This window comes from Mesoplodon bidens, assembly GCF_964165515.1.
Source record: "Mesoplodon bidens genome assembly, chromosome: 6".
Lineage (NCBI taxonomy): Eukaryota > Metazoa > Chordata > Mammalia > Artiodactyla > Ziphiidae > Mesoplodon > Mesoplodon bidens.
Window position 1 is genome coordinate 8,044,731 of NC_138162.1, and position 21,017 is coordinate 8,065,747.

General features: G+C 55.3%; 2 protein-coding genes across 3 annotated transcripts in view; one reads left to right on the forward strand and one right to left on the reverse strand.

The window, feature by feature from the left end:
• Positions 1-3,408: 3,408 nt before the first annotated feature.
• CDK9 (cyclin dependent kinase 9) lies at positions 3,409-8,058 on the reverse strand. Its single transcript, XM_081236514.1, has 7 exons — positions 7,347-8,058; positions 6,804-6,885; positions 5,951-6,041; positions 5,422-5,588; positions 5,136-5,307; positions 4,828-4,976; positions 3,409-4,337 (listed from the first exon to the last, which is right to left on the reverse strand). Exons 1-7 carry the CDS (start codon positions 7,784-7,786, stop codon positions 3,972-3,974), a joined length of 1,467 nt encoding a protein of 488 aa, XP_081092640.1. The 5' UTR covers positions 7,787-8,058; the 3' UTR covers positions 3,409-3,971.
• A 6,043-nt stretch (positions 8,059-14,101) lies between these two features.
• Positions 14,102-21,017, forward strand: part of SH2D3C (SH2 domain containing 3C) — a 32,338-nt gene continuing 25,422 nt past the window's right edge. The window contains exons 1-2 of one of the 2 annotated variants that reach the window (XM_081237609.1): positions 14,102-14,241; positions 16,511-16,988. In XM_081237609.1, the coding sequence (XP_081093735.1) occupies positions 14,205-14,241; positions 16,511-16,988 (515 nt within the window). In that variant the 5' untranslated portion in view covers positions 14,102-14,204. Of the gene's footprint in view, positions 14,242-16,510; positions 16,989-19,251; positions 19,352-21,017 lie in introns of those variants that run through there. The other variant, XM_081237610.1, reaches the window with a different exon arrangement.

A 21,017-nucleotide genomic window follows, 5' to 3' on the forward strand; every position in this document is an offset into this window, starting at 1 on the left:
TCTGCATGCTCTAACTTATTGAAGCTGATGGAGGTTTATGCTTTCCCACCTTTTCCACAAGCAAGGCTGCCCTGAACATCATGGACACACTGCGTGGAGGTAGCAGAGAACAGGGTTGGAGCGTGGCCTTTGAGGTTCTAGTCCTGGTGTGGCCACTGTACACTGGGCCACGTAGCTCTTCTGTGTACAGGACAAGAATCAACACGTGCCCTCTCTAGTGGGTCATTCCATGACGTGCTGGCTCCCGTCTTAGAATATACAAGACCAGCTCCTTCCCTAATCCTCCTTTACAGTAGATTGTTGCTACTTCTTGTCTTTGGTCCCCTTCCTCCTGTTCTCCAGTTATCCTCCTCCGCCCGGCAAGGTTTCATCCAAAGCAATCCACCCAATGGCTCTTGCCAAGGTCATCACTGAGGTCAGTGTGGCTAAACGTGATGGTCAGTCTTCTCCCCCATCTTCTTGGCCCATCGAGAGCACTTGTCTTGGCGATCACTCCCATGTCTCAAAAACACCCTCTGTCTCTTAGCTTCTGAAACTCACTCTTCCTGTGGTCTCTCTCTCTCTCTCTTTTTTTTTTTTTTGGCCGTGCCGCGCAGCTTGCGGGATCCTAGTTCCCTGACCAGGGATCGAACCCGGGGCCCCGGTAGTGAAAGTGAGGAGTCCCAAACACTGGACCGCCAGGGAATTCCCTCAGTGGTCTCTTACTTCATCTGTTGTTGTCCTCAGCTCCCTGATGACATTGAACACTGGAGTGTCCCAGTGGACCACGTCTCCCTACTCCGCTCTTCCCATGTAATCTCATCCTGCGTTGGGACTTTAAAAACCACCAGGCTGGCAACTCCCAAAGGTGTGTTTAGACTCTGGGGGGCTCTGAACTATATATATAGTTCAGGTATATCCTGCCAACTCATCCTGGATGTCCATCTGTCAACCTCCAATTTACCATTGCAAAACCATGCTCCAGGGACTTCCCTGGTGGTCCAGTGGTTAAGACTCTGCCTTCCACTGCAGGGGGCACAGGTTCGATCCCTGGTCTCTGGTCGGGGAACTAAGATCCCACATGCATACGGCGTGGCCAAAAGAAAAACAAAAACCGCCCGAAAACCACAATCCAGCCTGACCTGCTGCAGCCTTCTCTGTCTCAAGGATGGAAGCTCCGTCCTCCTTCCAGCCAAAGCCTAGGACTCTCAACTCCTCATTCATTCAAACTCACAGCCAATCTGAATGATTTGCCCTCACAATAACCTATACATCCAAGCACTCCTCACTACCAGCTTCATGACCAGCTTGGTCCAAGCCACCATCATCTTCTGCCCAGATTATTACAATAGCCCTAACCGATCTCCCTGCTTCCATCTTTACCTCCTTAGTTTTTCTCAGCATAGTCACTGTGAGTTTTTTATTGGTATTTTTTTATTTTTTAAATTTATTTTTTATTGAAGTATAGTTGAATCACAATGCTGTATTAATTACTGCTGTACAGCAAAGAGGCTCAGTTATACACACACACACATATATATATATGTATAGATATATATATATACACACACATTCTTTTTCATATTCTTTTCCATTATGGTTGATCACAGGGCATTGAATATAGTTTCCTGTGCTATACAGTAGGACCTTGTTGTCTATCCATTCTGTATATACTAGTTTGCATCTGCTAATCCCAAACTCCCAATCCAACCCTCTCCCACCCCCCGCCCCCTTGGCAACCACCAGTCTATTCTCTACGTCCCTGATTCTTTTTGTTTCTTAGATAGGTTCATTTGTGTCTTCTTTTAGGTTCTACATGTAAGTGATAACATATGTACTTGTCTTTCTCTTCCTGACTTTCTTCACGTAGTATGATCATCTCCAGCTGCATCCAAGTTGCTGCAGGGCATTTTGGTTTTTTATGGCTGAGTGGTATTCCACTGTAGATACGTACGTCTTTATCCATTTATCTGTTGATGGACATTTAGATTGTTTCCGTGTCTTGGCTATTGTGAATAGTGCTGCTATAAACATAGGGGTGCATATATCTTTTTGAATTATAGTTTTGTCTGGATATATGCCCATGAGTGGGATTGCTGGATCATATGGTAATTCTATTTTTAGTTTTGAGGAATCTCCATACTGTTTTCCACCGTGAGTTTTTTAAAATCATCAGACTGTGTCCCCCACTGTACAGAGCTCTCTGAAGGCTTCCTAGGCTCAGGGCTGGAACAGATTCTCCTTCAGAGCCTCCAGAAGGAAACAGCCCTGCCGATGACACCTACAGATTTCAGAAATTCACCTCCAGATCTGAGAAAATCAGTTTGCTATTTTAAGCCACCACGTTTGGCAGCCCCAAGGAACACACTAGTCAAGAATTTTTTTCTGGGCTTCCCTGGTGGCGCAGTGGTTGAGAGTCCGCCTGCCGATGCAGGGGACACGGGTTCGTGCCCCGGTCCGGGAAGATCCCACATGCCACGGAGCGGCTGGGCCCGTGAGCCATGGCCGCTGAGCCTGCACGTCCGGAGCCTGTGCTCCGCAATGGCAGAGGCCACAGCAGTGAGAGGCCCGCGTACCGCAAAAAAACAAACAATTTTTTTCTTACTTTCACTGGTCTTTTGTGAAGCTGTGATCTAAGTTAATACCTACAAGCAAAGGACAGTTGCGGTAAAGGGTTTTGCCAACGTTCCTCCCCAGGTCCCTCTACGAGGACTCCCACCCGACAGAACGAAGAACTTGCCTCATACATGGCTGTCCCCGACCTCAGACTCCCGGGAAATGTATCGCCCAGAATGTGCTGCTCCTCCAAGGGTCCCAGCTCTGAGCCCTCATGATCCAATCTTCCACTAACTCTTCTCTGTCCTCCTGCCCACTTGCCCCCCTAATCCAGGCTACTGCCACCTCCCCAGGCCCCTGGAGATCCTTCAGCTTCTCTGGTCATTTCCTCTCTTGCACCCTCTATTCAGCAGCCTGAGAAGTTTTGCAAGTTTCAGATTTAACTATTGTCATTCCACTGATGAGGAGCCTCCGCAGCCTCCCGTGCTCATGAGTCAAGTGTGAACACGTGTGCGCCACAGCAGACTGTGCCTCCACCCCACGCCACCCCCACCCCGGTCACCGCTGCAGATGTAGATCACAGCAGGCTGTCTCCAGTTCCCTCATCAGCAGACTGAGCCCGATTTCTCATGTCTCCCCTGCTTCCTCAGACACTGAGGTACCACATCATGGTACCTGCCCGGTGGGGAGCATGATGGCAAATGTTCTGGAAGGTACTCAAGAGAAAAACAGAAAAGACGAAGTCCTCTGAAGGTATGTCATGGGACATGAACTGGGTCAAAGAAAAGAACCAAGACTCGACAGATCAAATCTCAAAGGTCAGCTACAGGGTTAAGAGCTGGGGGTCTGAACATAACACAGAGCACAGAGTCATTTACTGAAAAAGAGTCAACTTTAATTGTTACTGACCGAACTGCATCCAGGAATGTCTCTGAACAATTGAACAAACACGATAAAATTGTCCTATTGAAGAAACCAAGAGTTTCTGCCAGCCCCCGAGCTTCTGAGGGTTAGGCCAAGAGCAGCCCATTCCCAAGGCTGGTTCTGTCCCCTACGCCAGCTTCTCATCCCATGAGGAGGGCTGGGGATGGGTGGGGGACCTGTCCCCTCCTCCCAGTATGCTGGGATCTCTTAGAAAGTCACCAGTGGGGTGCACCTTTCCTCCCATCTCATTCCTGTCCTAAGGTAAATGGAGACCCTCTGGGCATCACCCCAAAAGCCAGGGAACGAAGTGAGGCAGCCCAAGTGCCTTCCTGGACTCTCAGCCAAAGCTTTTTTCCAGTCTGCTCGGTTGGTTCCTGATGCCCAGGGTGGGGATTAAATAAAATATGCACTAGAGAAAAAACTCAAATGCCCCCACATCTCCACAACACAAGTCACAGAGCAGAAGAAAAAATAAAACAACGGCCCTAATGAGAAGCAACAGCAGCTGGCCCTCAGAAGACACGTTCAAACTCCGTCTGGTTGGTGGTGGCGGGGTTGCGGCTCTGGTTGGTGGACTGCTGGGTGATCTGGCTGCCCTTCCGGCGTGGCGGTGCTAGGTACTCAAACATGGACGTCAGGTGGGTGGATAGCATGCCCTTGAGGTCCGAGGGCATGGGGTCGGACCAGAAGAAGTCGTGGTTCAGGGCGTCATCACTGTCGATGCGCTGGGCGGGATCCAGCACCAGCAACTTGTCGATGAGGTCCAGCGCGTAGGGGTCACGCACATAGGCCTTCAGCCTGTCCTTCACCTTCCGCTTCTGGCCCTTGACCAGATCCAGTTTCTCAAACAGCTCGTACTTGTCCACATTTGGCCACACCTGGGGTGGGAGGCATGCAAAAGAGGATGTAGTCAGTTCAGGGGGTACGTGGCTGGTCCACTGGTCAAGCACTTGAAGGGACTAAACATTCTCCGTTCAGAAGCTCCCAGACCGCCCCTGGAAGGCAAACTTGACCCCTCCAAGGTGAAAGCAGCAGGAACCACATATGTGGCAAACACCAAGTACCAGGTCCTTTGACACAAATTGTCTGGCATATGTGCACCAAGCCTGATAGAACCACAGCTGTCTCACAGCAGAGCAGCTCAGCGCTGAAGTGAGGGGCTCTGACACCCTCCCCAAAGCCACAGAACTAAAGGGATGCAGCCGAGACTTGAACAGTCTGTGTGGCTCTAAACAGCAGACCCCAACCATCCACCAGCAACCTCTCCAGAATGGAGCTTTTCCTCTATTCAGCACCCACCCCTCCCCGGCCAGGAAGACTTCTCTGCAGCCCGTGGGGCCCAGGGGGCCAGGCAGCCCGACTCCATACCTCAGGAGTGATGGAGCCACAGAGCTGGCTGATGAGGGCAAGCTGGTGCTGCTCTGTGTTGCCCTGCATGATAGGGCTGCGGGTCCACATCTCTGCCATGATGCACCCAGCACCCCACAGGTCAATGGGGGGGCCGTAGTCCCGCTCCCCTGAGAAGAAGAGCACACCAGGAGGGGCCCTTGAGCCCGACAGCCTCCTGAGAGGCAATGCCCCCGGGCCGGGGGCTCAAGAAGCCCTGGCAGTGGGGGGCTGAGGCCGGGTAAGTGCCCAGCCCCTGCTTCCCTCTGCCAGCTCGGGAGAGTCCTCACCGAGCAACAGCTCCGGGGGCCGGTACCAGAGCGTCACCACACGGTTGGTGTAGCGGTTGGGCTGGCTGTTCTTGGCCAGGCTGAAGGCCCGGGCCAGCCCAAAGTCTGCCAGCTTCAGAACTCCATCACGGGTGATGAGCACATTAGCCGCCTTCATATCCCTGTGCAGGATCTGCAGGAAGCACAAAGGTGAGGGTTCCCGAGGGTCCTTTAGCCACACCCACCCCACAGTGAGAGCAAAGGCCAGCCCAAGCCTTGGTCTCTCCTCCCCTACTCTGGCCCCCACCTTGTTCCTGTGGATGTAGTAGAGACCATTGAGCAACATCTGCATGACCCTCTTGATCTCAGACAGGGTGAACTTGACCAACACGTTGCTCAGCAGCCCGGCAAGGTCATGCTCGCAGAAGTCAAACACAAGGTATATACTGCCTTTGCAGCGGTTATAGGGGGAAGCTGAGACCGGAAGAATGAGGGGGAGAGAGAGGGACAAGAAAAAAATGAAAAATCTCATATGCAACTCACTTTCCCACAAGCAGCTCCTACCCTCTCCAACCTATGGACCCCTGGATATCCAGGTGCGAATTCCTTCACAGGTAAAATATTTTCTGAGCGCCTCCTCCGGGCTGGGTACTGTGGCAGGCCCCGAGGAGGCACCTGCTCTGAAGAAAGGGCCACAGAAAGCAGTCACACTTGGTATGTCTGGGTTAAGAAGAGGCAATGTAAGTGTGTCCAGTTCCAACTTTTGCAAACAAAACCTTAAGCAATAAGCCTCACTTCCTCCATCTGAAAATGCGGATGAGATCCGAACAACTTACCTTTGGTTCGACAGATCTCAATCAAGTTGACCACATTCTCGTGTTTTAGAAGCTGGAGGATCTTGATTTCCCGCAAGGCTGTGATGGGGAACTGGGTGGGAAAAAGACAGGAGAAGGTCAAAAGTGGGTGAGCGCACCACAGACCAAGGAACTGGCCAGGGAGTCCACAGGAAGGGTCAAAGGCTGGGAGACAGAGTAAGAGCGTAGGCTCTGACATTAGCTGTCTCAAATGCCGTATGTGTCAGATGGGTGTAACAGTATGTACCCCTCAAGGAGCTGGTTTCAGACAACGAATTGAAATAGCGATACTTCACACAAGTGCTCTATTACTAGTTATTAAATGCTCCACAGTTTCTTCAACCTTGTAAGTTTTAGTTCTATGCCTGTGTTTACCTGTGAGATGGTTAACAAATACAAAATTAAAGAAGCAAGTCTCTTGAAAGCTGGACTAGAGCTAAGATGGGGCGGGGGGTGGAAGGCACTGTTGTTTTTCAAGTGAATACCAGTCACCCTTTTAAAGTCATTGCATATAACTTATTATTTTACATTCAACAAAATTAAACCCTAAAGTAAAAGTGCTCAAAGCCTTCCTAACTTCAGGAACCAAGGTGCACTCCGTGCAAGCGTGGGCTCCCCCTCCTGCCACCAACCATCTTCGCCTAAGAATGAACTATGAAGCGGCTTCAAAACATTTGAATTAAAAGATTTAACTTGGAAGTCAAATTCCCTGGAATATGGAAATTTCCAAACACGTAAACTGAATCTATACGTGAGAGCCCCAGAAGCAGCAGGGTGGAAACCCAACCTCACGCCCAAGGGAGCTGGCCGACCTGCCCACCCCACCCGTACTCACCCCCTCCTTCTCATTCTCCATCAGTACCTTCTTCAGAGCCACTTTTTGGCCGGTCTTGCGATGCTTTGCCTTAAACACCTCCCTGCAGGCCGAGAGGGGGACCCAAGAGGACTCTTCAGGCCATTTCCGCAGGGCCCGCCCCTCCCCCACCAGAGGAGAACAGGAAAGGGAATCCGGGCGGGGCTGGGCCGGGTACCCAGGGCACTCGGCTACCCCACCACGCGGTGTCTTCGGTCCCTCTCCGAGCCTCTACCTCCTTCCCTCTGCCCCTTCTCCTCACCCGGGAGTCTCGCAGAGAGATCCCGTTCCACTCACATGCTCCTCTCTGCCAACCCCTCCCTGCCCCCCATCAAGGGCCTCAAGCTCCTCCCCGCCAGCCGGCCCTGTCAGGCCCGGGCGGGCTGCGGCGCGGCCTAGCGAGACCAGGGAACAAGTCTGTGCCTAAATGGCTTCCCGACCAACTGGGCCCGGGCCTGGGCGTCCCAACGTCGGCCCGGGGGGGTGCAGGCTCAGGGCTCCCGGTCCCCGGGGGCCAAGCCTTACCCGAAGGTGCCTTGGCCGATTTTAGCGAGCTTCTCATATTTGGACACCTCATCACAAAAGGGGCATTCCACCGAGTCGTACTGCTTTGCCATGGCCGCCTCCAGTGCGCCGCCGCCACCTCCAGCCGCCGCCGCCGTCGCTGCTCCCGCTCCGGGTCCCGCCGCCGTGCTCCAGGCCCCTCCGCGGCCGCGCCACTTCCGCCTCCACGGCCACTTCCGGCCTCGCGGCGCCGACCCCACCTCTTCCGTCCGCCGCCCGCCGCCAGGCCCCCTGGGACTTGTAGTTCCCGAGAGGCCAGGAGGAGCCGGAGCTGCAGAGGCGCCTCCGCCACCGCCGCTGCCCCCGCCTCCGCCGCCGCCACTGCTGGCGGCGGCCCCGATCGGGGGCGCGGGGAGCCGGGGCGCCGGGGCTGGGGCTCGGGGTGGTGCGTCCCGCTGCATCGGCTCGGGCCGCCGCCGCTGCCGAAGCCGCTGCCGCTCTGGCGCCCGATCCGGGGCCAGCCGCAGTGCCCTGCTCCTCCTCCTCCGACGGCACCGCCTCCGCCAGGCTGCGCTGGGCGCGGGGCGGGGGGGCGGCCCCCGAGCCGCGGCCTGGGGGCTCCCTGGCCGGGCCCGGGCCCGGGGCGGCCGGGCGAGGGGGCCGGACGGGAAGAGCCGATGAGGAGGCGGCCCGAGAGCCCGGGAGGGGGCGCGTTATAAAGGGGGAGGTGCCCCAGCCTCGCCCTCCCCTCCCCCTCCTCCCGCCCCCTCACTCCTCCCTCCCACCCTTCGCGGCCGCACCTGCCGCCGCCGCCGCCGCTGCCCGCCGCCGCCGCCGCCGCCGCCGCCGCCGCCGCCCGCCGCCGCCCGCCGCCCGCCGCCGCCCGCCGCCGCCGCCCGCTCCCTGTCCGCCCGCCGCCCTCGGCGCGTCACCGCCCGCGGCCCCTCCTCCGCCTTCGGAGGTGGGGCCCCGCGCTCTACACCTGGCTGCGGGGCGACTCGCCGCGTGCCTCAGTTTACCTACACATGCTAGCTCCCGCGGGGAGCCCCTTCCTCCCCAGCTAGGGGTGCACCCCCCTCACAGGCGAAGGCGGGAGGTGCCGAGGGAGCGGCCTCCGGCCTGGGGAGGAGAGAACGGCCGCCACCGCCGCCTCCCCGGGCCCCTGCCACCCGCCGTTGATATGGCAACTGACAGCCGCCAGGGGGCGCGGCGACATTGGAGGCGGCGAGCGAGCAAAGCCCAGGCCTTCCAGCCCTGGACCCCCTGTTCTCCGGGAGGCAGGGATGAAACCCACAGGACCCCCGTCCCCGCTGAGCTGCGCCCAAGCTGGTCGCGCCCGGGGTCAGTAGTCACAAAAGTAGCTAGCATTTACTCTGCACCCTTGTGTGCTCAGGAAGTGCTGGGCGTTCCTGCTGAATCCTGAATCAACAGCCCCATAGTCAGGATCGCTAACCAATTTTACAGAAGAGCACATTGAGGCTCAGAGAGGTGAGGTCATTTGCTCAAGGTCACACAGTGACAAAGCTGGGACTCGAACCTTGTCTGTCTGAGTCTGAAGAGGATTCTCTTGACACAGGCTATTTACAGTCTGCCCAGGAGGACAGCAGTCGTGCTGTTTGAGGCCTGTTGTCCTTATGTGCCAGGCACCAAGCCGACCATCCACCCATCTCCTTCTCTGGTCCTGTGCCCCCTTTCCCTACCCTGGCCCTTCTCCAGCATCTTTCTGATACCTTTCTGGCTCCAGGAGCCTCCTCTTTCTTCCTCCAGCCCTACTCGAAAACCAGCCCCCAACAAGGCTGTCTTTCCAACTCCTGTGCACCTCTTCAATCTGCCCCTCCTCTCCAGTCCTCTGCCAATGGATCCTGAGTCCTGTCCTCCCCAGGCTGCCCTCTCCATCTGTCCCCCTCGGAGCACGCGCCAGATCATTCTGAAGTGGAGTCTGTATGTATTTCCCTCCACTGTCTTCACGAAAAACCAAATTTTGACATTTGAGGCTCTTTCCACCTTCCCTCGTAAGTTGTGACCACACTGTTTCCTACCCCCTGGGCCTCCCTGCCTTCAGGGCTGTGCTCTCTGATTGCACCCCAGTACCTTTCCCCGGTTGCTCTCCACCTCTTAGCTCACATGGCTTGGCCTTGAAGCTTCCTTGTAGGAGCAGTCAGGAATGGGTCTGGTGATCCTGGTGTCCCAAGAGACCCTGTTCTGCCATGGGGGACCCTATTCTGCCATGGGGGACCCTGCCAGGGAAGGTCTTGAGGGTCAGGTGAGGAGCAGAGAGCACTCTCCTGAAGGCAGTGTAGACCAGCAGGGGGTTGAGGCATGTCAGGGTGTGATCTGGGGTCAGCTTCTTGGGCACACTATTAGAAGCAGAGTGGCCATTGGCTACATTGGGGGTGGGGAGGGCAAGGAGGGAGAAAATAATTGTAGTAAGTACAATTTATCAAGGGAAAATAAATGGTCCAAGCTGTACGCTTCGCACTTTATGGGAATTATCTCAATTCTCACTCAGCAATATTATACTATTATTACCTCTATTGTACTCAGAAGGACTGAAATTCGGAAGTGCCATCATTGGTCAGGGTCAAATGGCTGGCCAGTTGCCATACTGGTATTTGAACCAGGTCAGTCTGGTGCCAACCCCAAGCAATTACCCGTGTCAGGACCCCACCCATCTGGGCTGAGGGTGGAGTTAGGGCACAGTCATGTCACAGCACCACTGGCTGGGTGCCTTGGATGCCGGTGGGAGGTGTGGGAGGGGATAGTAACATTGGAGGGGGGTAGGTCTGCCATGGGCTTGTGTGGCTTCCACCATCACACTCTCAGGCTGGGGCCCCTACTTGTTTCTCATGAGCCCTCCCTAAGTCACATCCTGTGGGCAGAGGCCTCAGCAAAAGTTCCGGTGGTGTCACCTCTTCCACCCCACCATCCCTGGCCTGAACCCTGACATCGCCAGTCACTTCCCCTCAGGGCCTCAGGCCCTCAGCCCTTCCCTGGGGAGGAAGGCAGGAAGGAGCAGTCAGAAGCCCTTCAGAAGGCTGCCCAGGTGAAAGTGAGAAGAAATTAGGTCCTAGCCAGAGACAATTTCTCACTGACTTTGACTTCTGATTTGCTGGTTGGAGGGAAATGTTTCCTGTTTCCATGGATCAGCTAAGCTGGCAAAACAGGGCATGTGGCCAATACTCAGGAATGTTTGCCGATCAACTGACCGGGCTCTGAGAGAGCCTCTGGTCCTGCTGCCATTTAGCATTTAGGGAAACTGAGTCACAGAGTAGGAAAGGGAGCCACTGGCCAGCTGTTTGACCCTGGCCGGTCTGGACCCTCTGTTTTCCTCCCCCGAGTAGGAACAGGGTACGGGGCATATTGAGAGAAGAAGAAAGGCTCGTGGGGTGGGGTGCTCTTGGCTGCCGGTCTGTCTGGGGAGACAAGGAGTCACTGGATAGGGGGATACAAAGAGTGGCTGTGTGATGCCCACAGCCCTGCAATCCCATGGACATTCTGCCCACACCGGCTGGGTACTGACTGTGCCCGGCCCTGTGTTGTTATGTGTCAGACCCCTAGAACTTTATAGCACCCCTCTTAGGAAGTTGCTATTATGGGGCCAAAGTTACAGAAGAAGAAACAGGTTCAGAGGGGTGAAGTGGCCTGCCCAAGGCCACGCAGCGAGGGAGCTATGGAGCTGGGATTCAAAGCCAGGTCTCTTTGTCCCCCAATATAAGACAACTGAGTCAAGCTGGGGAAAGGTATCTACTGAGTGCTACAGTATAGCAGGCCTGAGGCCAATATGGATGCATGAGGCCAGTTCTCTCAACGGAGCATGAGGTCTGTTTGGAACATGCATATAAAGACAAAAGTGAATGTAATACAGATGATAACTCTCAGTATAAACGTGTTATTTCGTTGCCACAGGATATTGTGAGGGATGTTGTATTTGCCCAATTTTACTGATGAGAAAAATGAAGCTCAGAGAGTTGATGTGACTTGCCCAAGGTGGGGTGTGAACTCAGGTTAGCCTGGGTCCAACACCTTTGACTATGACATTGAAAGTCTCCAATCCCTGATAGTACCTGGTCAGATTGCAGACGACTGTGTCATAGACTTGTGGGGAGGAGGGTAAGGAGGGAGGGGACAGAAATCAGAGCAGGGTTCCTGGGGCACTATGGCTCAATCAGACCTCAGGGACTCAGTGGAGGCAAAAGGTAGAGCCAGTGGAGGGACAAGTGGCATTCCGAGTGCCGGTCCGGCCCAAGCAAAGGCCTGGAGGTGGGAAAGCACTTGTGTGTTCAGTGCTGCAGAGTGGGGCTGGGCTGGCCTCCAGCACTGTCTGAGGAGGGCCTGGGGGACAGCCACCCGCCAGCAGGTCCCCAGCCACACTCCCAACGGCCACTCGAGGCAGCACAAAGAGGGCTCTGAGCTCAGCGGAGCCGCCACACTGAGCCACCACACTGAGCCCCATTCATCCTCTCAGGGATGCAGCAACTGCCCTGGCACCTGGGCCAACAGCAGGGCTAGCCTGGCGCTGACAAGGCCCCTCCACCATGGCAACAGAGCCTCATCGTGGCTGGGACTCCCAGGTTTCACACCACATGCCTGCCCTGGGGTTTTCCTGGCCTGTGCCAGTCTGCCCCTGGCCTGAACCACCCCCATCCCTCAGCAACAACCACCAGGGTTTGCTGAGGCCACAGTGTACTGGCCTGGGTCATCATTTGCTCCTTTCGTCTTCCCAACAACTCCAGGAAGTGGGGGCTACTGTGACCCCATTTCACAGATGAGGAAACTGAGACTCAGAGAGGTAAAGTCTCTTATGGAGGATCACACAGCAAGTCGGGAGTGGGCCTGGCCAGGAAGCCAGCACTGGCTGATGCCACAGCCTCAGCAGTTAGCCCAAATCACTGTGACTGCCTCTTGGAAGAGAAGCTGGGGGACCCACACTCCACCTCCCACCAGGAAGACCCCCAGCTACCACCAGGCCACAGGCCCCTCTCCCTTTTCTGACAACAACCCAGAGATGGGAAGGGACACTGGCCTGGGAGTTAGAACACCTGGGTATCTGTCTGTCTAGTCTCTGCTCCTCTTTAGCCTCAGTTCCCTCATCTGTGAAACGGGACAGTACCAGGGTCATCTCACAGGGCTGTGACGATCTGTAGGGCCTTCCAGCTCCATGCCTGGCTCATGGTTAGTGCTCAGAAGAGGGAGCTGGAGTTGTACCCTCCCTTATCCTCCTAAGGCCATGGTCCAGAAATCCCATCCTTTCATTTGAACTTTGAACACCTGTCCCATCCAGGCCTGTTTGCTGCCTCTGTCTCACAGCCTGTGTCCCTTTTCCCTCCAGGGCCTCAGGTTCCCCCTCATCCCATCGAAAAGGTTCGGCAGACCCTTCCCCTGCCAAGGTCTATCATCCAGCTGCCAGAGGGTGGCGGGAGCTATGAGTGTGGAAGTTAGGACCTCAGGCTCCACAGCTGGACAGGCAGATCCCAATTCCAGGTAACTTGACTTTGGGCGGGGGGCGGGGCTCAGTTTCCACATGAGTAGAATGAGGACAAGAGAAACAACATTTGCCTCTTAGGGCAGAACTGAGCCCTGTGGCTGCACATACTAAGTGACCAGAAAACGTTAGTCTTTAGTAGTCATTATTTTTATGGAGGATGAAGGATGGGCCCCATCTGACCTTGAACTTCCCCTATCACAGCCTCAGTTGCCAGCCCTGGGTCCGAGATAATAATGTCCAATCATGCTGGAGCCTCTGGGGGTTGACCGCATACCTTGCATTTGTGCCTATTCTAGAGATTAGGTGACTGAGGCTTCAGAGGCAGAAGTAACTTGTCAGCAGCACTCAGAGCCAGGATTTGAAGCTCCTGGTCTTTCAGCTGCACCGCCCCCAGCAGCTGCTGAAAGCCTCCACAGGTGTCAGGGACAACCTGTGTAGGAGAGGTTTCATTTCCTCATCTCTGTCCTGTCCATGTGAGCGCGCGCGCACACACACACACACACACACACACACACAGGGGTTGTAGGGTGGAAAAACACCAGGCTGTGGGTTAAGGGGCCTGAAAGGGCAAGTTGTAACCCAGTCTGTGCCACCAACCCGCTGTATGACCTGGGGCAATCCTTCTGCCTGTCTGTGCCTCGGTTTTCCTATCTTTGTACAATGGGGTGGTGGACTAAATTATCGCCATGTCCCTGCTAGCTTGAAAAGGAGTGTAGTGGGCACTGATTCTGTGCCAGGCTTTGCACCAAGCACTGGATTCTGTGAGGTGGGCATTGCAAATACCTTCTACTCACAGAGAGGAAACTGAGGCTCCGGGAGGTGAGTTCCCTAGTCCAGGATCACACAGTGACAAAGTGGCCAGCCAAGACTTGAATTTGGGTCTGGGTGGTCCCAGAGCCCACAGGCCAAACCATGGCACTCTCCTATCCACCGCTGCCAGTGCATCCCCCAGCACTGAGGCTTAGAATAAACCCCCCTGCCCTCAGGTCTGACTCCCTGCACCCTCCCAGCCTGCTGGCCAGACCCCCTGATAGCTGTTGGCAGGTCCCCAGAGGCCCCCAGCCCAGTGGGCTCTGTTCCCAGAGTCTGTGGTTTATTTCCCAGACCTTCCAGATCTCACGCGCTTGCGGTCTGTCCCCTGCCTCCCTGAGGCCGAGGCCAAGGAGGAGGCCCACAGGGGCCGGGACTGGGGGAGGCCCCTGCCTCCGCCCCCTGCAGAGAGGATGGGGAGGGTGGGGCTGTGGGAGTTTCACTGGTTTAAAAATACACAGAGGAAGCGAGTGAGAGGGCGCGAGAAAGGGGAAGGGGAGGTGAGGGAGGCATCTCAACGTTGATGTCCAGAGCTTCGAGTGGCCACTTGCCTTCCAGCCAGGGGCTTTGCACGACTTGCCAAGATGACGGAGGGGACCAAGAAGGCCAGCAAAAAGTTCAGTGAGTGCAGGGTGCCGTTTGCACTGTCCTTCATCCCTCTGTCTGTCCGTCCATCTCAGCCTCTCTGTATTTGCTTCTTCATCACTCTACCCTGTTTGTTTTTCTTTCTGTCCATCTCTGTCTCTCTCCAGAGGCCTCTGCTTCTGAGTTTCCAGTCGCCATCTCTCCATCACTGGCCCGGTATCTCTCTCTCTCCAGCTGGTTAGGCTCTCCATCTCTGTTCTTCTCCTGTCTGTCTCTGCCCGTCTCTACTTCTCTGTCTCTCCCCACCCCAACTCTCAGTCTCTCCATTCGTCTGCATGTCCTCTGGCTCCCTTTGACCTCATGGCTGGGCCAGGGAAGACCTCCACGCAGTCCAGCCCCTGCCTCTGGGCCTGGTTCACATGGGGTCTCAGGCTGGGAGTTGCTGTGGCTGAGGCGGGGGGAGGGGTGTGTGCCATGAGATCCTGTCCCATGTCCCCATCAGCAGTGACGCTGGGACCCAGAGCAACTCAGTGAGGGGCCACACCCACCCATCACTTCTCCCCCAGGTTGGTGATCCCTTCCTGGTGCCAGCAAACTTCGGTTTCCCCTGATTCGTCTGATCTCACAGCGCAGGAGGAGGGTGGACAGGGCAAAGCATCATGACTGTATCCCACAGATGGGAAGACTGAGACCAAGACACTTGCCTGAGGTTATAGGGGGCTACAGAGCAGGGCTCAATCTCAAGTTCCTGGACTCTGGGCTTCAGTTTCCCTCCCTGCCCCACTACTGTTTTCCTCCAGACCCCCAGTCCCCAGGGGACAAAACAAGTGGTGCTGAGAAAGAAGGCAGTCGTTGGCACAATTTCTGCCCCATGGCATAGCTTTCTAAGAGCAGAGCCTCAGCATCTTCTGACAGCATTTGTCAGGAGGCAGAGAATAAGACCAAGTGAGGGGACGGGCAGGACTGGGAGGAAAGCCCCAGAACCCTGACCCCAGCAATCCAGAGCCCTGGGCCCTTGGCCAGGCTCAGCCTTGCTTTGTGACCCTGGGCAAATTCCTTCCCCTCTCTGGGCCTCGGTTTTCTGTCTGGTCAGAGGGGGGCATCCCACCGATATATTCCATCATGGTTGTGAGGACCTGAGGAGGCATAGGATGCCGAGGAAGTGGAAAATGCCAGGGTTTTTCCTTTTTGCTTATCTGGAGGCTGTAGTGAAGTCAGTCAGATGGTGGTGGCTGTGAGGAGGGGCAGTCTCACAGCTGGGGATGGGGAGGAGGGAACTCACATGCACCCCCGCGGAAACGAGGAGATGGTATCACCCGAGCACTGCTGCCTGAGTCCCAACACCAGGCTCAGCTGACAGGAAGGACAGAACCGCAGGGAGTGGGACCCTCAGGCTCCCGACAACCCCCTTCTCATTTCACCCTCACCTCAGGGGCACAGAGCCTCATTCAAACGCCCCCTCCCCACCCCAACACACACGTCTCACACACACACACACACACACACACACATGCTTCGCCTCCCGCTGTGTGACCTCAGGCAGGTCATGTCACAGCTCTGAACCTCCATTTCCTCATCTGAAAAACTGGGGATTAAACTTGTGTCATGGAGTTGTGTTGAGAATTCAGTGAAGTAATTAATGCACGCAGCATGTTTGACAAATGCAGAGGCATTTATTGTGATCATCATCATCTTCATTACTTCTTTTTTTTTTTTTTTTTTGCGGCACGCGGGCCTCTCACTGTTGTGGCCTCTCTCATTGCGGAGCACAGGCTCCGGACGCACAGGCCCAGCAGCCGTGGCTCACGGGCCCAGCCGCTCCGCGGCATGTGGGGTCTTCCCGGACTGGGGCATGAACCCATGTCCTCTGCATCGGCAGGCGGACTCTCAACCACTGCGCCACCAGGGAAGCCCTTCATTACTTCTTATGGAGGTTATTCTGTGTCTCAGGTACCATGTTAAGCATGTTATTCACATGCTGAGTTCATGCTTTTCTTCAGTTCTCCCATTGCCCATAGGAAATGGGTACTATAATCTCTATTTTACTGATGTGGAGAATGGGGCTCAGAGAGGTCAAGTGACTTGCCTAAGGTCACACAGCTAGGATGTGGAATTCAAGGGATTCAAGCCCAGGGCTATGCGATTCCAGAGCTGCCATATTATACCATAAGTTAGAGTGGGGTGTCAGTGAAACTCCTAACCCTCCTTGGACGGTCAATGAGTGGAACTGCACGAATATTTTATTGTTATTATTATTAGTGCTGGCAATATCATTAACTTCTTTCCCTCCCCTTCCCCATGCCAGAGTTCTTCAAGTTCAAGGGCTTTGGGAGTCTCTCCAACCTTCCTCGGTCCTTCACTCTGAGACGATCTTTGGCCTCCACCAGCATCCAGCCCCATCTGGAGGCTGACACCTTTGACGCCACACAGGATGACTTGGTGACAGTCCCCAAGAGCCCCCTGGCCTATGCCCGCTCCAGCGACATGTACAGCCACATGGGCACCATGCCTCGCCCCAGCATCAAGAAGGTTCGGGACCAACAGGCCATCCAGGAGGCCCAGGAGGTTGGCCCTGAGCCCCATGTGGTGCCCCGAGGGCTGCCTGACCCCTCAGGCTTAGAGGCAGCCAAGAAGATGTTGGTGGGGACCGATGCCCCCGTGGAGGACACCCCAGCAGTCGGACCCAACACTTCAGCAGGGGAAGTAGGCCCCATGAGAAAACCTGAGGACCCCAGGGCAGACACAGAAGAGGAGCGAGACCCCAGGAACGTGCTCTCAGAAAGGTAGGTGCCCATCAGGGGAGGGTGAGGGCAGGACCTGCGGGGATGGTGTCTCCAGCCTCCTACCAGTAGATCCTGGAGAGGACCCCCCAACACACACATCTGAGTAGAAACAAAACAAAACAAAACACACACACACACAAACATACCTACACATTAACCAAGTGCTTACTATAGACCAGCCACTGTTCTTAGCCCTTCACTTGTAATTAATTCTCAGGAAAAAAAAAAAAAAAAACAGGGAAAAAAAACAAACCCAGGGAGAAGATACTGTTATTTCCATATGACAGAAGAGGAAACTGAGATTCAGAGAGGGAATGTCATCTGCCCCAGTCAGGGTGCACATCTAGCAAATGACAAACTCAGGACTTGAACTAAGACCCGCCCCCGCCCCCCGCACCCACCCCGACTCCAGAGCCCTAGGCAGCCTCCAGCATGGGCCCTCAGCTACTGGGTGGATCCAAGCCCAATCACTGGATCCCTGCCCTGGGGCCCACACCCGAATCGCCACCTTTAATTCTGCTGGACAACTTTGCTCCCCTTGATCTAGAAGACCATTTGTTAACTAACTTGGTTACAGGGTGTGTTGAGTTGATGCAAAAATACAAATAGTGGGGCTTCCCTGGTGGTGCAGTGGTTGAGAGTCCACCTGCCGATGCAGGGGACACAGGTTCGTGCCCCGGTCCGGGAAGATCCCACATGCCGCGGAGCGGCTGGGCCCGTGAGCCATGGCCGCTGAGCCTGCGCACCCGGAGCCTGTGCTCCGCAACGGGAGAGGCCACAACAGTGAGAGGCCCGCGTACCGCAAAGAAAAAGAAAAAAAAATACAAATAGTGATGATATGACCATAGCTCTCATTTAGTCTGTACCCATTTTACTGGGTGTCAAAACAAATGTTACTCACTGAACACTCTGAAAAAGATTGTACTATTACCACCACCACCCCCGCCCCCCGCCAATCTTACAGATGGGGAAACTGAGACTCAGCCAAGGTTGCAGAGCTGGGATTTGAGCAGGAATCTGCCTGTCTGTCTCCAGTGGCTGCACACTCATCCACCACATTGTACCCACCATCTTCTAAGCCCTCCAGCCATGTACTTCATGCACTTGGGAGACCCCCTCAGCCCCCACCAAAGGAGTCCCTGGCTTTTCTTTTCTTTTTTTCCAGTTTATTTCTTTTTTTATTTATTTTTTTATACAGCAGGTTCTTAGTTATCTATTTTATACATATTAGTGTATATATGTTAATCCCAATCTCCCAATTCATCCCACCACCACCCCTGCACCCCCAGTCCCTTGCTTTTCAACACTCAGAGCCTTTGTCTAAACCATACTGGTCAGATGTACCTATTGAAATAAAGAGGGGGGAAAAAATCTGAACAAAAGTAACTCTAGGGTTAGTTCTGGAACCTCTCTTGAGTGACTCTGCCCTGAGACACCAAGCACAGCTTCTGTGTGCTGGGGTAATTGGTCCTTCAGTGGGGAGCAGGACCTTGTAAAGCTGCAGAGTGAATCCGGTCCAGACGCTGCCTCTTACTGACTGCATGACCTTGGACAAGTCTGTTCCCTTCTCCGAGCCTCACTCTTCTCATCTGATAAATGGGCACAACGATAGCACCTACCTTGTAGGGTTGTGGTGAGAATTCAAGAGTAACATACTTGTAAAATCTTAGCACAGCGCCTGACACACCACAAGCAACTCGGTAAATGGGAGTGCTTACGTTTATGATGAATAAAACAAACGCTTTTCCACCATCTCTGGCTGCTCCAGGCTGCCTTCTCTTGCCATCCCCTCTTAAATTCGGCCTCATTCGGGTGTGGAGCAAGGATTGTATGCAGGATAGCGGGCCTCGTAGCTCCGGGGGCGTTCTGAGCTAACCGAAGTCTGAGAAGCGCGCTGAGGGTTTGCTGAAGCGGGGTGGGGCGTGGCGTGGCGTGGAGAATGGGCGTGTGCAGGGGGCGTGGCCTTCCCATGCGGCGCAGGGACTGTTGGGGAAGCTGGCCTCGGAGTGGGGCGGGGCGAGGCGGAGGGGGTGTGCTCGGGGGCGTGGCCTTTCCGCTCCGGCCTGACAGATGGGGGAGAGGGCGGAGCGAGACAGCAGGCGGAGGGCGTGTCCGAGGCGGGGCGCGTCCTTCCCGGAGGGAGGAGTAGGCAGTGGAGCGCGCCCAGGGAGGGCAGTGGGGCGCGTCCGAGGCGTGGCCTACAGGCCAGGCTCCTCCCCAGGAGTCCTGCTCTAAGCTCCGCAGCTCCGTATCCTGAGAAAGGCGGGAGCCGTCGAGCAGAGGAGGTCCCAGGGCTGCAGGCCGTGAAGACAGGGAACTATGACTGCGGTGGGCCGAAGGTGCCCCGCACTGGGACCCAGAGGGTGAGTGACCGAGCTGGGACCGAGGAGGGCCGCCGCCAGGAACGGGAGTTGTCTGAGGGGGAAATCCGTGCCCCTGGGGCAGCTGACAAACCTGGGTGTGAGTTTAGCATCAGGGACTTTTAAACTTTCTTTTGGTGTAACTCTATCCCCAGCCTCTCCCGGCACAGGTTGGGCATCTTCTGGTCACAACAGTACCAGAAGAGAGGCACTATTACTATCTCCAGTTTTCAGATGACGAAAGAGAGGTTTACTTGCCCAATTTGACACAACTAGTGAAAGTCAGAGCTAGGGTTTAACTCCACCTTCCTGGACCAGGCCCTCAACGACTAGGCAACCCATTCCCCTCCAACAGGTCTTGAGACCCCTTGAGAATGCCAAGTCTAGGACCCAGCCTTCCTCCCCTGTGGGCAGAGATGGTCCTGGCAGTGCCTCTGGCATCAGGCCTGGCTTAGAGCTAACAGAGGAAATAGGGAGACTTCCCTTACCCCCCTAATCATCTGGAGTGTCCAGGGGTCCTGAGGGGGGTGGGGTTAGCAGATCAGATTGAGCCCTTTCCTGGTGCCCTGGGACCCAGTGTCCCACCTGCTCTCCAGGCCAAGTAGGAGTCCAGGAATTGTTGAACATTTTTTCTAGAAGCCTGTGAAGCCCAGATCTGTGCTGGAGTCAGGCGACCTGCTTTGCCTGTGTGATCTCAGGCTTGTCCTGCCCTACTCTGGGCCTCAATCTCCCCAGCAGCCAAGATGGGCCTGGGATGGTCTCTGAGGATCCATCCAGCTTGGGAACAAGGGCATTTGAGAACTGCCACTGAGTAAGACTGGGAGACTCATTCCTGAGTGTCCCAAGGGGGTCATCCCAGTGGCTGTTCAGGGAGCAGCGTAAGCTGGGGAAGACGTGTCCCTCCCCTACCCCCTGGGAAGCAGGTTGCACCTGGAGCAAAAGGAAGGAAGGGGAAGAGGTGAGGCTGCAGGAGTTTCCTGGTGCCCTGTTCCCTGCTGAGATCATGGGGGATGCAGAGGAAGGAGGGAGGAGGGGCCAATAGAAGGGGAATGAAGGGCCTTTAGCTCCCAAAAAGGAGAGCACCAGCCCAGTCTCCCGCCATCCCCCCGGCACCCTCAGCCTTCTGCAGGGAAATAGTGGGCCCAGAGAGCCCTGACACTCTACCTTCAGTCCATGTTATAGAGGAGGAAGCAGAGTCTCAGAGAGGGAAGGGAGGTCCCCCAACACCCCCCCCCCACACACACAGGAATTGTCAGGGCAGGGTCCCCCCAGAGGACAACTGGCCGTCCCTGCCTGGAACACTCAATGGGTGCCATCTACCACATTTTACCAGCGAGGAGGCTGAGGTTCAGAGAGAGAAAGGGACTTTCCTGGGGTCACAGAGAGGTTAAGTGTCAGAGCCTAGATTTGATTCCTTCCTGACCAACTCCCAAGCCCAAGCACTTAACCACTAGGCCACATTTCACCTCCTGCAAGTAAAAATCTCAGAGCTGTCTCTACCATTACTTCAAATGACTTCCCATACCCCCCTGAAAAGGCGGTAATAGGAGCCCATTTTACAGATGAAGACGTCGAGGTTTTGTGAGGTTAACAACTTGCTCGAGATGACACAGTTGAGTTGGAATTTCATTCATTTTAATAGTTACTGAGATGCAACAATCCCTAGACA